Genomic DNA, 20,987 nt, shown 5'->3' on the forward strand with positions numbered 1-20,987 from the left:
GACTTTGTAAGAAAAAATAAAAAAAATAAAATCATCATCATTTTCCGCTAACTTGTGACAAAAAATAAAAAGTTCTATGAACTCACTATGCCCATCAGCGAATACCTTAGGGTGTCTACTTTCCGAAATGGGGTCATTTGTGGGGTTTTTCTACTGTTTGGGCATTGTAGAACCTCAGGAAACATGACAGGTGCTCAGAAAGTCAGAGCTGTTTGAAAAAGCGGAAATTCACATTTTCTCGCCCATTTTCCTTGGGGGACACAGACCTTGGGTATAGCTCAGCTCCCTAGGAGGCGTGACACTAAGTAAAACTGTTAAGCCCCTCCTCCATCAGCTATACCCTCAGCCTGGAGATAGAGGCTACCAGTTTTAGCTTAGTGTCCAAGGAGGCAAGACACTCCCTGCTACTGCAGGGCTGTTTTCTCCTTGTTATTTTTACTTTTTCTTCTAATTTTGTTATTTCATTTTTTCCTAGGGATACCAGAGACGCATTTGACCTCTCTGCTCTCCCGGGGTTGAGCTGCGCCAGTGCCAACTTATCTGCACTGCTGCCTCCCCCACAGAAGCAATAGGAGGATCTGGGCAGCAATGGCTCCCCTACATCCCGCCAGCTAGGGGGTCGCCCGCACGCCAAGCCCCTCTTCCAGCTTCCTGCCACTGCGGTGCCAGTGGCTGAAGGGGCGACCCTGCTGGAAAGGACTGAGGGTGAAGACGTCGCACGGTGAGATGGCTATTCCAGCCCATACCCCGTCCCTATCTGCAGCATCTACCCCTCTGGGTAAGGGGGGCACCCGTGGTCGCTCATTCTGAGCGCTCATCTGCAGGACAATGCAGCACAGCAGCATCCTCAGCACCCCCACGCTTTTCCCCCCCACGCTGCTATCTTTCTCCCCCCCCCTCCCCCTCATCGGGGCTGACTCCATTTTTCTCTTCTCTCTCTCCCCCTTCCCGCCGAGAACGGGGGGCGGGGCTTAGCGGTCCCGGCAGGGGGCGGGGCTTCCGCGCGTCATTTTGGGGGCGGAGCTACGTTCTCCTTCACAGGAGACATTTCAAGCGCTGGAGGGGGCGGAGCTTGTTCCCCGCGCTTTCTGCTGAGGTTTCCCGCGCTTCCTCACTCCTGACAGGAAGCTGGGACACGGTGGGGGACCTCCTGTGTACATCGCTCGGCTTCTGTGGGCGCTCTCTGCTGCTCACTGCTGTTCACTGCTTCTCTGCTGCTGCTGATCTGGGCCATCTCCTGACGTTCTTCTGAGGCACTGGTAGGACAGTTAACCCTCTCCTAACCCTCCTGGTCATAGCTGCTATAACCCTTTGTGGTCTCTATATTAGAGTACAACCACACTTCAGCATGTCAGATCCCACAGGTGCCCCCAAACCCTGGTACCATGCCTGTACCGCCTGTAAGGAACTTTTTCCGCGTGGGCAATCTGAGCCGCATTGCCTTGCATGTCAGGCCCCGGTGCAGGGCCCGCTTCCCGCTGCGCCCCCCGGTGCCTCTGAACCCCCTGACTGGGCTAGGTCTCTGTCTCAGGCGGTGGAAAGCCTTACACACGTAGTGGGCCGTCTCGTGGATAGACCGCCTCTCCCGCAGGCTGCCACAATCCCTGTCGCACCCGCTGGGACTACCGTTTCTGCCGCCCCCACTGGTTCCCTGCCTCCCAGCGAATCTTCCAGGGCCCGGCATACTCAGAAACGTTCAAGGGTTGAGCGCACATCTTCTCCAGATGCTTCGCTCTCTCCGCCATGCGTGCGAGCTCAGTCAAGTCTATCCTCTCAAAGGGATACGCTTTCTGAGGGAGAACTGGCGGATTCGGACGTGGACATGGACTCAGAGCTTCCGTCCAAATTGGCGTCCGCGGTGGGGCATCTTGTCACTAGCATCCGTGATACCTTTCAGCTACACGATGACCCCCCCAGCTCTGAACAGGCCGGCGTGTCCTTTCTCCGCCCCAAACAGGCCTCCAAGGTTTTTCCCATACACGCTGATTTTTCTTCTGTGGTATCCAAGGCTTGGACTCGGCCTAACGTCCGCTTTATTACACCCAAAAAGCTGGACATTTGTTATCCCTTTCCAGCGGATTCTGTGACCACGTGGACATCCCCGCCTAAGGTTGATCCTCCCGTGGCTCGCCTGTCCAAAAGCACTACTATTCCTGTACAGGACGGATCTTCCCTCCAGTCTGTTGAGGACCGTCGTACGGAATCCCTCTCCAAGGCCATATTTACTGCCTCTGGTTCGGCCCTTAGACCGGTCTTTGCCTCCGCCTGGGTTGGCAAAGCAGTCTCTGAATGGGGTTTGCAACTGGAACGGGAGTTAGGGTCGGACGTCCCTGTTCAGGACCTCCGTTCCTTAGCCCAACTAATTGTTCAGGCCGGAAAATTCGTCTGTGAGGCCTCCCTTGATGCGGGTGCCCTCATTGCCCGTTCCTCTGCCCTGGCAGTTTCTGTCAGGAGGGAACTCTGGCTGAAGGTTTGGGCGGCGGACGCCGCTTCCAAACGCTCTTTGGCCGGCCTACCATTCACGGGTTCCCACCTGTTCGGAACCCGTCTGGACGAACTTATATCAGAGGCCACGGGTGGGAAGAGTACTCACCTCCCCCAGTCCAGGCCAATGGGCGCCCCCCGTGGTCGCGCTGGTTCGTCCCGTTTTCGGTCCTTTCGCAAGCCCACCGGGTCTAGACCCGCGGCCAGTTCTTCTTCCTCTGGCCCAGCCCAGGATAGACGCAAGAAGCCGTTTTTTCGGACGCAACCTACCTGGTGCAAGTCCCAGCCTGCACGGGCTCCCACAGGCCAGCAGCCCTCTGCCTGAAGGTGCGCCCCCACCCACCCGGGTGGGGGGCCGCCTTCTCCTATTCAGGAACGTATGGCGGGCCCACATCTCAGACGCATGGGCGCTCGAGATTGTATCTTGCGGATACAAAATCGAATTTGCGTCCATTCCGCCAGACCGTTTCTTCCGATCCCGTCCTCCGCGAGATCCCGTACGAGTGGCCGCCTTCTTCGCGGCCATTCACTCTCTAATGGACAAGGGTGTCGTCGCCCCCGTGCCTCCGACGGAAAGGTTCAGGGGGTTCTACTCGAACCTCTTTGTGGTTCCCAAGAAGGAAGGCTCAGTGCGTCCGATCTTGGACCTAAAACGCCTGAACCGTTTTCTCCGACTGCAGAGATTCCGGATGGAGTCTCTCAGGTCCGCAGTGGCCTCCCTGGAAAGAGGGGATTTCATGGCCTCAATCGACTTTCAGGATGCATACCTCCACGTTCCGGTTGCTCCATGTCATCACCGCTTCCTGCGCTTTGCGGTGGGGGACGATCACTTCCAATTCGTCGCCCTTCCCTTTAGTCTGGCGACTGCTCCTCGAGTGTTCACCAAGGTCCTGGCCCCTGTCTTGGCCCTTCTACGTTCAAGAAGTGTTTTTCTTCTCCCATACTTGGACGACATCCTGGTCAAGGCACCCTCCTTCTCTCAGACATCCCGCAGTGTGGAACTCACTCTGGAGACCCTGACGCGGTTCGGTTGGATTATCAACCACCCCAAATCTTCCCTTACCCCCTCCAGACGGCTGATCTTCCTGGGGATGCTCCTGGATACAGAGTTGGCGGAGGTCCGCCTTCCGTCGGACAAGCGTCTGGCCCTTCGCGGGTCGGTTCGCAGTCTCCTCCGTCATCACCGCCCTTCCCTCAGATCCAGCATGCGGTTGTTGGGAAAGATGGTTGCCTGTTTCGAAGCGGTGCCGTTCGCACAATTCCGATCCCGCACCTTTCAGAGGGCAATTCTGTCGGCCTGGGACAAATCACTGAGGAGTCTGGACAGGACCTTTCTTCTGCCTCCCCTGGCTCGAGCTTCCCTCGGCTGGTGGTTGCATATCCCTCTAAGGGGGAAGTCCTTCCTTCCACTGAACTGGCTGGTGATTACCACAGATGCCAGCTTACGGGGGTGGGGGGGGGTTTTCCCTCCCCGGTCCGTCCAGGGCGTTTGGTCTCTATCGGAGTCCAGACTTCCAATCAATATTCTGGAACTGAGGGCGATTCTTCTGTCCCTCAGACACTGGACCCATCTGCTGAGGGCCACCCTGTTCGGATCCAATCGGACAATGCCACGGCTGTGGCATACATAAACCATCAGGGAGGCACTCGCAGCGATGCAAGAGGTGACCCTCATTCTCCTCTGGGCGGAGACGCACGTGCCGGCCTTATCTGCGATTTACATCCCGGGGGTGGACAACTGGGCGGCGGATTTCCTCAGCCGGTCCACCATCGACCCGGGAGAATGGTCCCTGCACCCAGAGGTGTTCGAAGCCCTTTGTCTTCACTGGGGTCGCCCCGACGTGGACCTCATGGCCTCCAAATTCAACCACAAGGTCCCCCTATACCTGGCCAGGGCACGGGACCCGAAGGCATACGGCGCCGACGCGCTCGTCCTTCCGTGGCGCGAATTCTCCCTTCTGTACGTCTTTCCTCCTTTTCCCCTCCTGCCACGGGTTCTTCGGAGGATCGCGGCAGAGGGCGTCCCCGCGATTCTAATCGCCCCGGATTGGCCCCGCCGGTCTTGGTACGCCGACCTAATGTTGCTGTTGGCAGACGCACCGTGGCCACTGCCCTCCAGGGAAGACCTTCTCTCTCAGGGACCGATCTTCCACGAGCATTTAGGCTCGCTACGTTTGACGGCGTGGCTATTGAGACCGCCGTCTTAACGCGACGGGGTTTCTCCGCGGACGTAGTCCGCACCATGATCCGGGCTCGTAAGCCCGTATCCTCTAGGATCTACTATCGGGTTTGGAGGTCCTATCTGGGGTTCTGTGAGTCCCGGAGCATCCCACCTCTCCGGTTTTCTCTTCCCACAATCCTGTCCTTCCTCCAGTCGGGTCTGGACCTGGGGCTGTGCCTCAGTTCTCTGAAGGGTCAGATTTCGGCGCTGTCTATTCTTCTCCAGCGTCCCCTGGCCCCTCTAGGGCCAATTAAGACCTTTTTACAAGGGGTGGCTCACTCTGTTCCGCCGTACCGCCCTCCAGTTCCTTCCTGGGACCTGAATGTGGTGCTCTCGGCGCTCCAATCAGCCCCCTTCGAGCCTTTACGGGAGGTCTCCCTTCGCCTTCTGTCCTGCAAGGTCATCTTTCTTGTGGCCGTCACGTCTCTCCGACGGGTGTCGGAGTTAGCGGCTCTTTCTTGCTCCGAACCTTTCCTGATCTTCCACCAGGATAAGGTTGTGCTTCGGCCTGTCCCGACTTTCCTGCCAAAGGTGGTCTCCGCCTTTCACATCAATGAGGACATCGTCCTTCCGTCGCTCTGTCCCTCTCCTTCCCACCCCAGAGAACGGGAACTGCACCGTCTGGATGTGGTCAGGGCGTTGAGGATTTACTTGGAGGTCACCGGGTCCTTTCGGCGCACGGACTCCCTGTTTGTGGTTCCGGAGGGTTCGCGCAAAGGGTTGGCGGTCTCCAAGGTGGCTATTGCCCGTTTCATTAAACTGGCGGTGTCTGAGGCTTATCGAGCCAAGGGCAGACCTCCGCCTTTCGGCGTCACTGCTCATTCCACCAGAGCAGTCGGAGCTTCCTGGGCGCAGAGGCATCGGGCCTCGGCTGAACAGTTGTGCAAAGCAGCCACTTGGTCCTCTCTGCACACTTTCACAAAGTTCTATAGGGTGCATACGCATGCATCAGCGGATGCTGCGTTGGGCCGCCTGGTTTTGCAGGCAGCGGTTTCCTGATGCTCTGGTGGTGTTCCGCCTTGGGTTTGTGGTCCCTCCCTTCTTGGACTGCTCTTGAACGTCCCAAGGTCTGTGTCCCCCAAGGAAAATGGGCGAGAAAAGGAGATTTTTGTATAACTTACCAGTTAAATCTCTTTCTCGCTCTTCCTTGGGGGACACAGCACCCACCCTTCTGTGTTTGGTTACAGGGTTATGGTCTGGCGCCCCGTTGGGTTGCTGGCTGGTTGTTTCCGTTATTGGTTGTTATCCTTTCACTACTTGGACACGCAACTGGTAGCCTCTATCTCCAGGCTGAGGGTATAGCTGATGGAGGAGGGGCTTAACAGTTTTACTTAGTGTCACGCCTCCTAGGGAGCTGAGCTATACCCAAGGTCTGTGTCCCCCAAGGAAGAGCGAGAAAGAGATTTAACTGGTAAGTTATACAAAAATCTCCTTTTTGTACCATAGTTTGTAAATGCTATAACTTTTACCCAAACCATTTTTTTTTTTTTGCCCAAACATTTTTTTTTTATCAAAGACATGTAGAACAATAAATTTGGCGAAAAATTTATATATGGATGTCGTTTTTTTTTTGCAAAATTTTACAGCTGAAAGTGAAAAATATCATTTTTTTGCAAAAAAATCGTTACATTTTGATTAATAACAAAAAAAGTAAAAATGCCAGCAGCAATGAAATACCTCCAAATGAAAGCTCTATTAGTGAGAAGAAAAGGAGGTAAAATTCATTTGGGTGGTAAGTTGCATGACCGAGCGATAAACGGTGAAAGTAGTGTAGTGCCGAAGTGTAAAAAGTGCTCTGGTCATGAAGGGGGTTTCACCTAGCGGGGCTGAAGTGGTTAAAGGGGTCCTCCAGGAATTAAGAAAATGAAAATATCTATTATTACTTTATTATAAACATATTCCCAAATACCCATCGTTAGGAGAGATAAAATGTCCGCCGTCCTGCTTGTCAGGGATTATGATCATGAATACAGCTGATAAGATCTTCAGCTGAATCTCTGAAGGAAATGAGCTCATTAGGAGACATGGACAGACTGTGGTAATGGAGACTGCGTACAAGTGCTGCTGCTCATTACTTACATCTCCAATATCCTCTCTGTACTTCATGTCTCCTCATGAACTCCATTCCTACAGAGATTCAGCTGAAGATCTTATCTGTATTCAGGATCATAATCCCTGACAAGTAGAGCAGAGAGGAGGATGAGGCGGCTCTTTAGCTCAGTGTTGTGAAGTAACTTCACCCGCCTGTGTGATTAGGACAGGTTCTGTGTGGACTAATAGACAGTGGGCATTTTATTTCTCCTAATGATTGCTCCCTAGACAAAATGAACCATTATAACTAATGAAAGGTATTTGGGAATATATTTATAATAAAGTATTTTCATTTTCTTAAATCCCAGAGAACCCCTTTAAGCATTCTTAAAGATCAGTGCTTGCCAGCGGCAGATCGTGCTGTCTAATAACGATCTCCCACCAGCAAACCACTACACAGTATGGGAATGAGCAATGGCATAGCGATCGCTCCTCCCCATGCTGCGAAGGAGATCGCTGCATGTAACAGCAGCGATCTCCTCTATTAGCTAGCAAGAGATTGCTGGGAGGGAAAGCTTCCCTCTTGACAGTTGCTTGCTTTAGTTCCCCATAACAACCAATCAGATTCTGCTTTTTATTTTTCAGAGCTCCTTTGAAAAATGGGGGGATGAATCTTATTGGTTGTTAGGGCCAACGGGTCAGTTTTCCTTTGTCCCAGTTATGATAAATCTCCCTCAAGTTGTCTTTAGGAAGTAGAGACTTGTGCGGAGCAGCAAATACCTCACCGGGATTCACATGTATTCCATTTTATATAATGTTCGTAGGGACTGAGGAAACAGGATCCTGAGGAAGGAGGTGTCTTTAAAGGGCTTTTCTCATTAACCAATTTTATCAGCCTATCCCCAGGCTTCCTGGCAATCATGAGAATAAGTGTCCTTAAGTCCCATGGGTCAATGACATGTTAGTGTACAGACGTGACCACTAGGGATGAGTGAATTTCATGTTTTGAAGTCGTGTTGTTGTATAAGCTGAATTGCGTTATGGATTCCATTACCACGGACCATAATGCAATTCTATGATGGAGTGCCTTTAGAGGCATTGCGTTATTCATTCCGTCATAATAGAAGTCTATGATCTGCGTAACGGATTGGTCCGGTTTCTGTTATGTACAGTAGGAGTCCTCTCCTGCATAACGGAAACCGGACGGATTTGTTATGCAGCCCATAGACTTCTATTATGACGGAATGAATAACGCCATGCCATGCATTCTGTCATGGAATTGCGTTATGGTCCGTGGTAACAGAATCCATAAGGCAATTCAGCTTATACCACAACACAAAGTCGAAGTTCAAAATATGAAATTCGCTAATCCCTAGTGGTCACGTCTGTGCACTAATAAAGGGTGTAGTGTGGGCGTATCATGTTGCTGTTCCTGTTCTATGTCTACGTTACCGGCTGCATGAAGTCATTATAGAGGATTGGAGAAGAGCCTAATTAATCCTGTAAAATTTTCACGTGTCCTCATTGTGCCTTTATGATTTCCCGGCATATGTACCAGTGTCTCAGACTTCCACTTCTGCTGCTCATAATGTAATTAGGCTCCGCTGCATGGTTTTCTTCAGGGAAATGTGACTTTAAAATAGAAAATAGAAACAATCAGAAACCTTCCTACGGATAGGGTCGCCAGTATGTCTTGAATGCCAGATCCGGCACTAATATATTCCTATGGAAAAAAATGCGGCATTAGGCAAGTCTTCAGGTTTTTTTTGGGCCGAAGATAAAACCGTAGCATGCTGCGGTTTTATCTTTTGCCTGATTGGTCAAAATGACTGAACTGAAGACATCCATGGGGATATGCCTTTCACGCTAATGTGAAAGTAGCCTTAAACCATGCATGTTGCAGTTCAAATAAATGTATAAAAACACGAAAAAAAGTGACTGAATATATACTGTTGTAGTAATATAATATCCCACTTGTCCCACAAAAAACATACAGCTAATTACACAGAAGTTAAAATGTTGTTAGTCTTTTTTTTATTTTTTTTTAAATAACATGCTATTAAAAAAAATATATACAGGTCCTTCTAAAAAAAATTAGCATATTGTGATAAAGTTCATTATTTTCTGTAATGTCCTGATAAACATTAGACTTTCATATATTTTAGATTCATTACACACCAACTGAAGTAGTTCAAGCCTTTTATTGTTTTAATATTGATGATTTTGGCATACAGCTCATGAAAACCCAAAATTCCTATCTAAAAAAATTAGCATATTTCATCCGACCAATAAAAGAAAAGTGTTTTTAATACAAAAAAAGTCAACCTTCAAATAATTATGTTCAGTTATGCACTCAATACTTGGTCGGGAATCCTTTTGCAGCAATGACTGCTTCAATGCGGCGTGGCATGGAGGCAATCAGCCTGTGGCACTGCTGAGGTGTTATGGAGGCCCAGGATGCTTCAATGCGGCGTGGCATGGAGGCAATCAGCCTGTGGCACTGCTGAGGTGTTATGGAGGCCCAGGATGCTTCGATAGCGGCCTTAAGCTCATCCAGAGTGTTGGGTCTTGCGTCTCTCAACTTTCTCTTCCCAATATCTCACAGATTCTCTATGGGGTTCAGGTCAGGAGAGTTGGCAGGCCAATTGAGCACAGTAATACCATGGTCAGTAAACCATTTACCAGTGGTTTTGGCACTGTGAGCAGGTGCCAGGTCGTGCTGAAAAATGAAATCTTCATCTCCATAAAGCTTTTCAGCAGATGGAAGCATGAAGTGCTCCAAAATCTCCTGATAGCTAGCTGCATTGACCCTGCCCTTGATAAAACACAGTGGACCAACACCAGCAGCTGACATGGCACCCCAGACCATCACTGACTGTGGGTACTTGACACTGGACTTCAGACATTTTGGCATTTCCCTCTCCCCAGTCTTCCTCCAGATTCTGGCACCTTGATTTCCGAATGACATGCAACAGTCCAGTGCTGCTTCTCTGTAGCCCAGGTCAGGCGCTTCTGCCGCTGTTTCTGGTTCAAAAGTGGCTTGACCTGGGGAATGCGGCACCTGTAGCCCATTTCCTGCACACCCCTGTACACGGTGGCTCTGGATGTTTCTACTCCAGACTCGGTCCACTGCTTCCGCAGGTCCCCCAAGGTCTGGAATCGGTCCTTCTCCACAATCTTCCTCAGGGTCCGGTCACCTCTTCTCGTTGTGCAGCGTTTTCTGCCACACTTTTTCCTTCCCACAGACTTCCCACTGAGGTGCCTTGATACAGCACTCTGGGAACAGCCTATTCCTTCAGACATTTCTTTCTGTGTCTTACCCTCTTGCTTGAGGGTGTCAATGATGGCCTTCTGGACAGCAGTCAGGTCGGCAGTCTTACCCATGATTGCGGTTTTGAGTAATGAACCAGGCTGGGAGTTTTTAAAAGCCTCAGGAATCTTTTGCAGGTGTTTAGAGTTAATTAGTTGATTCAGATGATTAGGTTAATAGCTCGTTTAGAGAACCTTTTCATGATATGCTAATTTTTTGAGATAGGAATTTGGGGTTTTCATGAGCTGTATGCCAAAATCATCAATATTAAAACAATAAAAGGCTTGAACTACTTCAGTTGGTGTGTAATGAATCTAAAATATATGAAAGTCTAATGTTTAGCAGTACATTACAGAAAATAATGAACTTTATCACAATATGCTAATTTTTTTTAGAAGGACCTGTATATATAAATATGTGACTGGTTTCCTTTCCTGATATGATATATTGCCACAATCACCCCGACTCACAGAATAATGCTGACAGGTAATTTCCATTTTATGTAAAAAAAAAAAAAAAAAAAAAAGGGAAAACAATGAAGGAATTGCTGTATTCTTCCCACCGCCACAAAAAAAACTTTACCCTCCTGTGCAATGGGTTTATGCGCTTGCAGTATATTGATCAAGTAGTGAGTAATTCCACTGGGGTAGTCTAAAAAAAAAAAATGCAGTGGGGGGGTTAATATGGGTTATAACAATATCACATTATTCATCCTGCATGATTAACACTGTAAAAAGAAAAAAAATCCATGTAAGGTTTGCTGTCCTGCCTCCCGAAAAAATGGAATGATCAAAATGGTACGAATACAAACTACAGCTCACCCCTCTGGAGGATTCAGCCGAAAGCAGTCACACGAGTAACTCGCATGACCACTGCCATTTTGCTTCCCATGGATAAGGTGGCCGAGGCACTGCACTCATGACATAGCCCATGGACAGACGGCCTGGGGCCAACGGCAGCTCCGCTGAAAGCATACCATGAGTTTATTATGCCGCAGCATGCACTGTATGGCCATATACCGCATATTCTTTTAAAGTAGCTAACTCCTTTAATCGAAATTTTACTTGTAAGCAACAGAAAGTACCAGGACCATGGGCTTAATTATAGCATAGCGCTTGTTATGGGGCCCAGTAAGGTGTAGGAGCATTGTACCTTTTTGGAGGGAATAACAATATGCTAGCTTTTTGTTATAATGTGGGTTTTCGGGTATATACAGTTGCAAGAAAAAGTATGTGAACCCTTTGGAATGATATGGATTTCTGCACAAATTGGTCATAAAATGTGATCTGATCTTCATCTAAGTCACAGCAATAGACAATCACAGTCTGCGTAAACTAATAACACACACAGAATTAAATGTTACCATGTTTTTATTGAACACACCATGTAAACATTTACAGTGCAGGTGGAAAAAGTATGTGAACCCCTAGACTAATGACATCTCTAAGAGCTAATTGGAGTGAGGTGTGAGCCAACTGGAGTCCAATCAATGAGATGAGATTGGAGGTGTTGGTTACAGCTGCCCTGCCCTATAAAAAACACACACCAGTTCTGGGTTTGCTTTTCACAAGAAGCATTGCCTGATGTGAATGATGCCTCGCACAAAAGAGCTCTCAGAAGACCGATGATTAAGAATTGTTGGCTTGCACAAAGCTGGAAAGGGTTATAAAAGTATCTCCAAAAGCCTTGCTGTTCATCAGTCCACGGTAAGACAAATTGTCTATAAATGGAGAAAGTTCAGCACTGCTGCTACTCTCCCTAGGAGTGGCCATCCTGTAAAGATGACTGCAAGAGCACAGCACAGACTGCTCAATGAGGTGAAGAAGAATCCTAGAGTGTCAGCTAAAGACTTACAATAGTCTCTGGCATATGCTGACATCCCTGTTAGCGAATCTACGATACGTAAAACACTAAACAAGAAGGGATTTCATGGGAGGATACCACAGAGGAAGCCACTGCTGTCCAAAAAAACATTGCTGCATGTTTACAGTTTGCACAAGAGCACCTGGATATTCCACAGCAGTACTGGCAAAATATTCTGTGGACAGATGAAACCAAAGTTGAGTTGTTTGGAAGAAACGCACAACACTATGGGCCAGATTTATCATTACTCTGACAGCTCACTCCACTTTCACATATGGCTAAAGTCCGTTTTAGCCAAGTCAGATTTAATTGCCTGTAACGTATGATTAAGAACTTAAAATACTTATATTTTGACACAAAAAAAAAAAGTTCTTAACAAATGGATCTAGCTTTTTGACAGTTATTTCATGAAATTGCTTAGTTACAGCAACTGAAGTGTACGAACTCCAGTTGCCGTAACAAAAATTTTTAGCTTCTTTTGGCCTTCCATTAAAAGTAACCTAAATAGTCACATTTGTCCAGTGTCATAACTGCTCCTTCAAAAATGACACAAGTGTGGAAATGGTTTTATTTATTGTTCAAATACATTCTTAAATGGAAAATATATAATTATTTTTATATTGATGACGGTAATCTTATGGTCCTCAAAGGGTTAAGACTGTAATAAATGTGGTTTGACTGTAGTAGTTTATCCGTCAGTAAGCAGCTTTACAAAAGTTGCACGTCTTTACAAAAAAAGTCCCATGTTCTATTAAAAAGTCTCATAAAATAAGCATGGTCATCACTGGAGTGAAATTGCACATTTTATTGCGACTTTTTAACCACCTCAGCTCCCCTAGCTTAAACACCCTTAATGACCAGACCACTTTGTACAATTCTGCACTATACTACTTTCACGGTTTATTGCTCGGTCATGCTACTTACCACCCAAATGAAATTTACCTCCTTTTCTTCTCACTAATAGAGCTTTCATTTGGTGGTATTTCATTGCTGCTGACATTTTTACTTTTTTTGTTATTAATTGAAATTTACCGAAATTTTTGCAAAAAAAATGTCATTTTTCACTTTCAGTTGTAACATTTTTCAACAACTACATTTCTATATAAATTGTTCTCTAAATGTATTGTTTTACATGTCTTTTGAAAAAAAAAATGTTTGGGTAAAAGTTATAGCGTTTACAAACTATGGTACAAAAATGTGAATTTCTGCTTTTTGAAGCAGCTCTGACTTTCTGAGCACCTGTCATGTTTCCTGAGGTTCTACAATGCCCAGACAGTAGAAAACCCCCACAAATGACCCTATTTCGGAAAGTAGACACCCTAAGGTATTTTTACATATACCCACGCTGGGTAAGAGAAATATCTCTCTAAAAGTCTAATTATAGAGAGATATTTCTCTCACCCAGCATGGGTATATGTAAAAAGAAACCCCAAAACATTGCCCTACATCTCCTGAGTACGGCGATACCACATGTGTGACACTATTTTGCTGATTAGATGCGCAAAGGGGCCCAAATTCCTTTTAGGAGGGCATTTTTAGACATTTGGATCCCAGACTTCTTCTCACGCTTTAGGGCCGCTAAAAAGCCAGGGCAGTATAAATACCCCACATGTGACCCCATTTTGGAAAGACCCCCCAAGGTATTCAATGAGGGGCATGGCGAGTTCATAGAAGATTTTTTTTGGGGGGGGCATTTGGGAACAAGTTAGCGTAAATTGATATTTTATTTTTTTTATTTTAATTTTTCTCACAAAGTCTCCCTTTCCGCTAACTTGGGACAAAAAGTTAATGGACTCAATATGCCCCTCAGCGAATACCTTGGGGTGTCTTCTTTCCGAAATGGGGTCACATGTGGGGTATTTATACTGCCCTGGCATTTTAGGGGCCCTAAAGCGTGAGAAGAAGTCTGGAATATAAATGTCTAAAAAATGTTATGCATTTGGATTCCGTGAGGGGTATGGTGAGTTCATGTGAGATTTTATTTTTTGACACAAGTTAGTGGAATATGAGACTCTGTAAGAAAAAACAAAAAAATTAATAAATCAATTTCCGCTAACTTGTGCCAAAAAAATGTCTGAATGGAGCCTGACGGGGGTGATCAGGGAGTCTATATGGGGTGATTACCCCCTTGTAAGGCTCCATTCAGACGTCCGTATGTGTTTTGCGGATCCGCGGTGTCCGTGTTTTGCGAATCCGCAAAACGCATACGGACGTCTGAATGGAGTCTTACAGGGGGGTGATCACCCCGAATACACTCCCTGATCACCCCCTGTCATTGATCACCCCCCTGTAAGGCTCCATTCAGAGGTCCGTATGTGTTTTGCGGATCCACGGATCGGATCCGCAAAACTCATACGGACGTCTGAATGGAGCCTGACAGGGGGGGTGATCAGGGAGTCTGTATGTGGTGATCAGGGGTTAATAAGTGATGGGGGGGGGGGGGGTGTAGTGTAGTGTAGTTTGGTGCTACTTATTACAGAGCTGCCTGTGTCCTCTGGTGGAAGGTAGAGGACCAGGTAGCAGGTATATTAGACGCTGTTATCAAAACAGCATCTAATATACCTGTTAGGGGTTTAAAAAAATCGCATCTACAGCCTGCCAGCAAACGATGGCCGCTGGCAGGCTGTAGATTCACTCGCTTACCTGCAGTTCCTGTGAACGCGCGCGCCTGTGTGCGCACGTTCACAGGAAATCTCGCGTCTCGCAAGATGACGCGTAGATGCGTGACTCTGCCTGAGACAGCTGCCTCCGGAACGCGATCCTGCGTTAGGCTACTTTCACACTAGCGTTCGTCGGTCCGCTCGTGAGCTCCGTTTGAAGGAGCTCACGAGCGGACCCGAACGCAGCCGTCCAGCCCTGATGCAGTCTGAATGGAGCGGATCCGCTCAGACTGCATCAGTCTGGCGGCGTTCAGCCTCCGCTCGCCTCCGCACGGACAGGCGGACAGCTGAACGCTGCTTGCAGCGTTCGGGTGTCCGCCTGGCCGTGCGGAGGCGTGCGGATCCGCCCAGACTTACAATGTAAGTCAATGGGGACGGATCCGTTTGAAGATGCCACAATATGGCTCAATCTTCAGGCGGATCCGTCCCCCATTGACTTTACATTGAAAGTCTGGACGGATCCGTACGAGGCTATTTTCACACTTAGCTGTTATATGCTAAAAATAATGCAGACGGATCCGTTCTGAACGGAGCCTCCGTCTGCATTATTATGATCGGATCCGTTCAGAACGGATCCGATCGAACGCTAGTGTGAAAGTAGCCTAAGGCGGTCCGGAGGCGGTTAAATAGTCGCAAAAGTAAATCTGTCTAGAGATTCATTTACATAAGAAAACACGCTCACTTTCAGAAAACTGGCAAGCATAGTGCAGAGCAGAAAAAAGTTGCAAATGTTTGCGTAGTTAAAGCGATTGCGCAATTTTTTTTGACTTTTTCACTCCATTATTCTGACTTGAGCTAATGATAAATGTGCCCCTATGTGTGGAGAAAGAGGCACAGCACACCAACATCAAAACCTCATCCCAGCTGTGAAGTATGGTGGTGGGGGTATCATGGTTTGGGGCTGCTTTGCTGCGTCAGGGCCTGGACGGATTGCGATCATCGAAGGAAAAATGAATTCCCAAGTTTATCAAGACATTTTGCAGGAGAACTTAAGGCCATCTGTCCACCAGCTGAAGCTCAACAGAAGATGGGTGTTGCAACAGGACAACGACCCAAAGCATAGAAGTAAATCAACAGCAGAATGGCTTAAACAGAAGAAAATACGCCTTCTGGAGTGGCCCAGTCAGAGTCCTAACCTCAACCCGATTGAGATGCTGTGGCATGACCTCAAGAAAGCGATTCACACCAGACATCCCAAGAATATTGCTGAACTGAAACAGTTCTGTAAAGAGGAATGGTCAAGAATTACTCCTGACTGTTGTGCACGTCTGATCTGCAACTACAGGAAACGTTTGGTTGAAGTTATTGCTGCCAACGGAGGTTCAACCAGTTATTAAATCCAAGGGTTCACATACTTTTTCCACCTGCACTGTGAATGTTTACATGGTGTGTTCAATAAAAACATGGTAACATTTTATTCTTTGTGTGTTATTAGTTTAAGCAGACTGTCATTGTCTATTGTTGTGACTTAGATGAAGATCAGATCACATTTTATGACTAATTTGTGCGGAATTCCAGATCATTCCAAAGGGTTCACATACTTTTTCTTGCAATTGTATAGTGCTATTATACCTTTAATTATTGCTATTTTTGCTGCTGTTATAATTCTCTTACACTAGGTCGTGGGGCCCCATCTTATTTCACTATAAGGCCCTGAGAATTATAGTTAATTCTCTAATCAGTATTATTGATAATTGATTTATAATACCTTTTTAGCTGACAGTCTTTTCTTTATACTAGGGTATTAGTTCAGAACCCATCCATTTGAAGATATTCTCTCCCAATGTCGTCAACCTGACACTGGTGGATTTACCCGGGATGACAAAGGTAACAGATTTTATGTTCTTTATGCCATCAATAACTCCCTTTTTAAATGGCTGTCCTGGATTTGAATACATGGCTGCTTTTTTTTTTTTTTTTATTAAACAGCGCCACCCCTGTGTATGGGTTGTGCCCGGTATTGCATTACTGCCACATTTACTTTAGTTATGCTAAGCTGCAGTACAGGAACAAACCATGGACAGGTGTGGCGCTGTTGCTAGAAGAAATCGGCCATGTTGGTCTGATGGCACAATTCCGTTATCAATTTTTTTATTTTTTTTTCCTCTCTAACCAATACCTGTAGGTACCTGTAGGCGACCAGCCCAAAGACATTGAAGTTCAGATCCGGGAGCTCATTTTCCGGTACATCGGTAACCCCAATTCCATCATTCTGGCCGTCACTGCTGCCAACACGGACATGGCTACGTCTGAGGCTCTGAAGGTTGCCAGAGAGTGTGATCCGGACGGTGAGCATTGAGGAGTGCAGGGCCTGACATGTTTTACTGACACATAGATCTTTTCTTCTAATCTCATATAGGTCCCATGCACACAACCTTACCTGTTCCTCGGTCTGCAAATCACGGATCCTGTCTGTGTTGCATCTGCATGTTTTCTGGACCTATTGGCTACGATGGGTCCTTGGTCTGCATTTTGCGGACAAGTGTAGGACATGTTCTATCTTTTTGCGGAGCAGACATATGGATGCGGAAAGCACGCTGATCACCTTTTTGCTTTTCTCATAACTATGTCCTTTCTGAAAAAAGAACATGTCCGCAAAATGCAGACCATGGACCCATTAAAAAGAATAGGTCTGTGAATAAAATGTGGACAGCACATAGACCATATCTGTGTTTTGCGGATACGCAATTTTGGGACCACAGAAGGGATACGGTCGTGTGCACGAGGCCTTCAAATAAGTAAGAAGTTGCAAGAGAAGGAAGATGCATATGACTGAGGCTAGTCCTGCAAATTGTAAGTTTTTGTGATCGGTGCATGCAAATTTTTATTTTTTTTTTATTTATTTTATTTTTTTCTCGGGGAATATTAGAACTCGCATCACTATTTCGGAATAGGAACATTTTGATCTAACTTTGTCAAAATCTGTCTGTCAGGGCGGAGAACGCTCGCTGTCATCACCAAGCTGGACCTCATGGATGCTGGTACAGATGCCATGGACGTTTTGCTGGGGAGGGTCATTCCTGTGAAACTGGGCATTATTGGAGTGGTCAACAGGTAGTGACTTAATAAGTTCAAGGAATAATTAAATCACGCTGCCGATATATTAAATAATCTATTTTTTTGGTGTTTTAATCTTAATAGATCCAAAATTCTATGTTGATTCATCCGTAATACATCTTTATAATGGTTAAAGCTTTTATTTTCTGATGCAAAGCTCTGAATCCCCAGCAACCCACTTGCTGCCTGTTGTCACCACTAGAGGGCGCTTACTACATGCTGGTTATATATTAAACGCAGTAGTAGCACAATTGCAAATGGCTCTTAAAGGGACACTGTCAGGCCTTCCGAGCATAATTAGATCTTTATATGCCCTCCTAGGTCTTGTAATACGTTTCCAATTCATATAAGTATTATCCCTGTGCACATTTTAAAACGTGAAAAATAATCTTTATAATCACCTGTCCTTTATGCCCAAGGGGCGTTCTTTGCGCCGCATTTGTGCCCAGCTGCGCCCCAACTGCCGGACCCTTAGACACGCCCATCTCATCCGTATTCACTTCGCTGGGCGGTATTTTCCTGTCCCCGACATTCTGAGTTCCTGCGCATGCGCCCGGCACCCTCGTTCGCCGGGATCACATCATCCCCTATTGATGCCGATGACCGTAACTTCATATTGTGCATGCGCAGGATCTCTGAATGTCAGGGACAAGAAAATACCGCCCAGCGAAGTGAATACTGATCCAGCAGTTGGGGGCGCGGCTGGGCATAAATGTGGCGCAAAGAACGCCCCTTGGGCATAAAGGACAGGTGATTATAAAGATTATTTTTCACGTTTTAAAATGCGCACAGGGATAATACTTATATGAATTGGAAACGTATTACAAGACCTAGGAGGGCATATAAAGATCTAATTATGCTCAGAAGGCCTGACAGTGTCCCTTTAAAGCTCCCTCTAGTGGTGACCGCAGGCAGGAAGAATGCCTTGTTTTAAATGTTTGAGATTTAAAGCTCTGAATCAAGAAAGATGAAGTCTGACTCGCACAGCGAGATTTTAAGTATTGAAAATGACAATGATAAATGGTTGGGATTTACTTTAATCTATTGTTTTATACTATATTTTAGGAGTCAGCTAGATATTAATAACAAGAAAAGTGTGGCAGACTCCATCCGGGATGAGTATGCTTTTCTACAGAAGAAATACCCATCTTTGGCCAATAGAAATGGAACCAAGTACCTAGCACGGACACTGAACAGGTAAGTGAACCGGGAGGTAGGTTGTGATTGTCGGTGCATGTTTCAGCTCACCTGACATAAACTTGATATTATTTCTGAGTTATTGGGGCATATATCTGTTTCAGACCCCCCCCCCCCCTCTAATGAACCAGGATGGAGAGCCGCTAAGAGTAGCTCTTTTGAATAGTAACCATGTAATACTTTAAGGGGTTTTCCTTTAAAATAATTATTTATGATGGTAGCTGTAGTCTTCTAATGTATTTCTTTTACTGGTATAGCTGCTGTTTCTGTTCTGGGCTGTGGTCACATGGCCATGTCCATGCAGCTGTTTCCTGTGATATTACAGTTAGGTCACATATATGTACTGTATTTGGACAGAGACAACATTTTCCTAATTTCTGTTCTGTACATTACCACAATGGATTGTGAACAGAACAATTCAGATGCAGCTGAAGTTCAGACTTTCAGCTTTACGTCAGTGGGTTGATTGCATAAAAATGTGAGGAACTAAAACATTTTTAAACTCCGTTCCTTTATTTCAGGGGCTAAAAAGTAATTGGACAAATTACATAATTGTAACTAAAATGTTAATTTCTAATACTTGGTTGAAACCCCTTTGTTGGCAATGACTGCCTGAAGTCTTGAACTCATGGACATCACCAGACGCAGTTTCCTCCTTTTTAATGCTCTGCCAGGCCTTTACTGCAGCGGTTTTCAGTTGCTGTTTGTTTGTGGGTCTTTCTGTCTGAAGTTTAGTCTTTACCAAGTGAAATGCTCTATTGGGTTCAGATCAGGTGACTGACTCGGCCGTTCAGGAATATTCCACTTCTTTGCTTTAATAAACTCCTGGGTTGCTTTCGCTTTGTTTCGGGTCCTTGTCCATCTGTATTATGAAACGCCGACCAATCAGTTTGGCTGGATTTGAGCACACAGTATGTCTCTGAAAACCCCAGAATTCATCCAGCTGCTTCTGTTCTGTGTCACATCATCAATAAACACTAGGACCCAGTGCCACTGGTAGCCATGCATGCCCAAGCCATCACAGTGCCTTCACCGTGTTTTACGTGGTATGCTTTGGATCATGAGCTGTACCATGCCTTCGCCATACTTTTTTCTTTCCATCATTCAGGTAGAGATTGATCTTGGTTTCATCTGTCTAAAGAATGTTCTTCCAGAAGTGTCCAGGTTTTTTAAGATGTTTTTAGCAAAGTCCAATCTAGCCTTCTTATTCTTGAGGCTTATGAGTGTCTTGCACCGTGCAGTGAACCCTCTGTATTTACTTTCCTACAGTCTTCTCTTTATGGTAGATTTGGATATTGATACGCCTAAATCCTGGAGAGCGTTGTTCACTTGGTTGGCTGTTGGGAAGGGGTTTCTCTTCACCATGGTAATTATCCTGCGATCATCCACCACTGTTGTCTTTCGTGGGCGTCCGGGTCTTTTTACATTGTTGAAGTCACCAGTGCTTTCTTTCTTTCTCAGGATGTACCAAATTGTGGATATTGCCCCTCCTAATAGTGTAGCAATTTCTCGGATGTTTTTTTTTTTTTTTTCTGCTTTCGCAGATAAAGGATGGCTTGTTTCACCTCCATGGAGAGCTCCTTTGACCAAAATGTTTACTCTACTTTACTTCAAAATCTTCAAAATCCAAGCACCACACCTCAAATAAACTCCAGGCCTTTTATGTGCTTAATTAAAAATTACATAATGAAGGAATGGTCCACACCTGCCCATGACACAGCCTTTGAGTCAGTTGCCCAATTACTTTTGGTCCCTTTAAAAACAGGGTGCCACATGTAAAGAAGCTGAAACTCCTAAACCCTTCATCCAATTTTTATGTGGATATGCTCAAAGGAAAGACTTTGTCCATTATATAACTATATCTTGAATGTTTTAGTAAACCGGTAATAAAAACAAAATGTGACAGTGTCCAAATATATATATATATATATATATATATATATATATATATATATAATCTCTAACTATGTTCATGGCTGTGTCAAAGCAGCAATAGGGGCAGTGATAGGGGAGGAGTGTCTATGTAACTGGGTGGGAGGAGCTATAAACTGGCAGGACGTTGTTAGGGGCGGTGCTGGAGCTGTGGCAGAGAGAGGGGTGCATCATGGGTTTGGTTGGATACAGGATGGAAAGTAACCAGTGATTTTTTTTATTTTTTTTTTAC

At 46.2% G+C, this 20,987-nt stretch overlaps 1 protein-coding gene across 2 annotated transcripts in view; it reads left to right on the forward strand.

Annotated features, from left to right (window-relative positions):
* Nucleotides 1-20,987, forward strand: part of DNM1L (dynamin 1 like) — an 84,302-nt gene that overhangs the window by 34,453 nt on the left and 28,862 nt on the right. For both annotated transcript variants that reach the window (XM_044281156.1, XM_044281157.1), the window contains 4 exons: nt 16,310-16,396; nt 16,695-16,857; nt 17,503-17,623; nt 18,692-18,823. In XM_044281156.1, coding sequence (XP_044137091.1) covers nt 16,310-16,396; nt 16,695-16,857; nt 17,503-17,623; nt 18,692-18,823 — 503 coding nt within the window. The remainder of the gene's footprint in view (nt 1-16,309; nt 16,397-16,694; nt 16,858-17,502; nt 17,624-18,691; nt 18,824-20,987) is intronic.

Source organism: Bufo gargarizans, chromosome 2, assembly GCF_014858855.1.
Source record: "Bufo gargarizans isolate SCDJY-AF-19 chromosome 2, ASM1485885v1, whole genome shotgun sequence".
Lineage (NCBI taxonomy): Eukaryota > Metazoa > Chordata > Amphibia > Anura > Bufonidae > Bufo > Bufo gargarizans.